This window comes from Pleurodeles waltl, chromosome 12 (genome assembly GCF_031143425.1).
Source record: "Pleurodeles waltl isolate 20211129_DDA chromosome 12, aPleWal1.hap1.20221129, whole genome shotgun sequence".
Classification (NCBI taxonomy): domain Eukaryota; kingdom Metazoa; phylum Chordata; class Amphibia; order Caudata; family Salamandridae; genus Pleurodeles; species Pleurodeles waltl.
The window spans coordinates 540993329-540994823 of record NC_090451.1 but is presented as its reverse complement, the minus strand read 5'-3'; the positions used below and the strand labels follow the sequence as shown (position 1 = coordinate 540994823).

Here is a 1495-nt window from a genome sequence, read left to right as displayed (position 1 = left end):
CAAAATCCAAGATAAAATTACCCCTATATGTCAGAATCAGCAGCTTTCAGGATCAGGAAGGCAGAATTTAAGTAATGTGACCTACAAAGCACTACAAAATGTGATTTACCTTAATATCAGCTCTTTGGGTCCCCATAATTTGGGTATCTTTGCCAAATGGCATATGCCGAATTGTAGACGGGTAAAACTCTAAAATAAAACTATTCATTAAAACATTATTAAAATAATTGTTGCGAGTCACTGCAAGCCGATAGAATTCTGTAGCGATAGATCTGTAGTAGCACGTGAGCTGTGCAGGCTTTTGGTCACTTTCTCCTCTGAGTCCTCGTTCATTTGTTTGAAGAGTTTGTCAAAATTGGTCCCCTTTAACCCTCCGCGAAAACTGCGAGCAGCAAAAGCGTACAATATTGGGTTTAAACAACTGCTCAAATACACCAACATGTCACAGATATTTTCTGCTGCTACTGCGGCATTCTCCAAAGTCTCAGACATGTTGGGGTTTGAGGACCTTAGCGTCACTGATGAAATCAATAACATGTTTGTGATGTGATATGGAATCCAGCAGGCAAAGAATGCAATTATGACACTGGCAATTACTCTCCCAGACCTGCTCTTTTTATGGAATTTCAGACGTCTCATTCTCCTAATGACAAATGAATAACACACGGTCATGATTGAAAAGGGAAGCAAAAAACAAAACACCAAATCAACCGATAGGTCTGCTAACTCTTGCTGATCGGAGGTGTACACCCAGTCGTCACACTGGACAATGCCATCACTCTCTGTAGTTGAACGGAAGACGTAGGCAGGAGTAGCGAGTGCCAGAGAAATGATCCAGATGCTCAGTATGGTCCCATAAATGGCCTTTTTCTTCTGCCAACTTCTTAATGCAAATGGAAAGACCACAGCGGTGAAGCGTTGGATGCTCAAGACAGTGAGGAAGAACACACTTACGTACATAGTAAAGCAGTTAACATAGCTGATGAACCGACACATGAACAAACCATAAATCCACTTGTCTATAAATGAATGAATCCACAAGGGAAGCGTGATCAAGGCAAGGAAGTCAGCTATCGCCAAGTTCAAGAGGAAAACCACAGTCATGGAACGCTGAGGTATCTTGCAGAGTATGGTCCAGATGACCAAACCATTCCCAGGAATTCCAACAAGGAAACAAAATCCAGCACAGAGGCTAGGGATGAGCACATCTCCGACCCACAGGTCATCGGCATCTGAAGTGTTGTTTGCACCATCTTCTACAGTATTGTTTACAGGATCCATAGCACTTGTTAAAAGACGGCCTGGTTGCCTGTCAGTGGCCACGCCAACCCTTTACAAAGAGATACTGTGAAAATTGTGTAACAATTGCTACATGAATGAGCTGGAACAAGGACATTGCAAAATCATTTCCTGGAGTTCACAGCCTTGCTACATTACTCTGCTGCGATAACAATTGTGCAGAGCTTGGAAATATTCTTTTACTTGCTAATGCAAC

General features: G+C 42.3%; 1 protein-coding gene across 1 annotated transcript; it reads right to left on the bottom strand.

The window, feature by feature from the left end:
• Positions 1-237: 237 nt before the first annotated feature.
• Positions 238-1281, bottom strand: LOC138267147 (leukotriene B4 receptor 1-like). Its single transcript, XM_069215999.1, has one exon. The coding sequence runs from the start codon at positions 1279-1281 to the stop codon at positions 238-240; it is 1044 nt and encodes a 347-aa protein (XP_069072100.1).
• Positions 1282-1495: the final 214 nt, after the last annotated feature.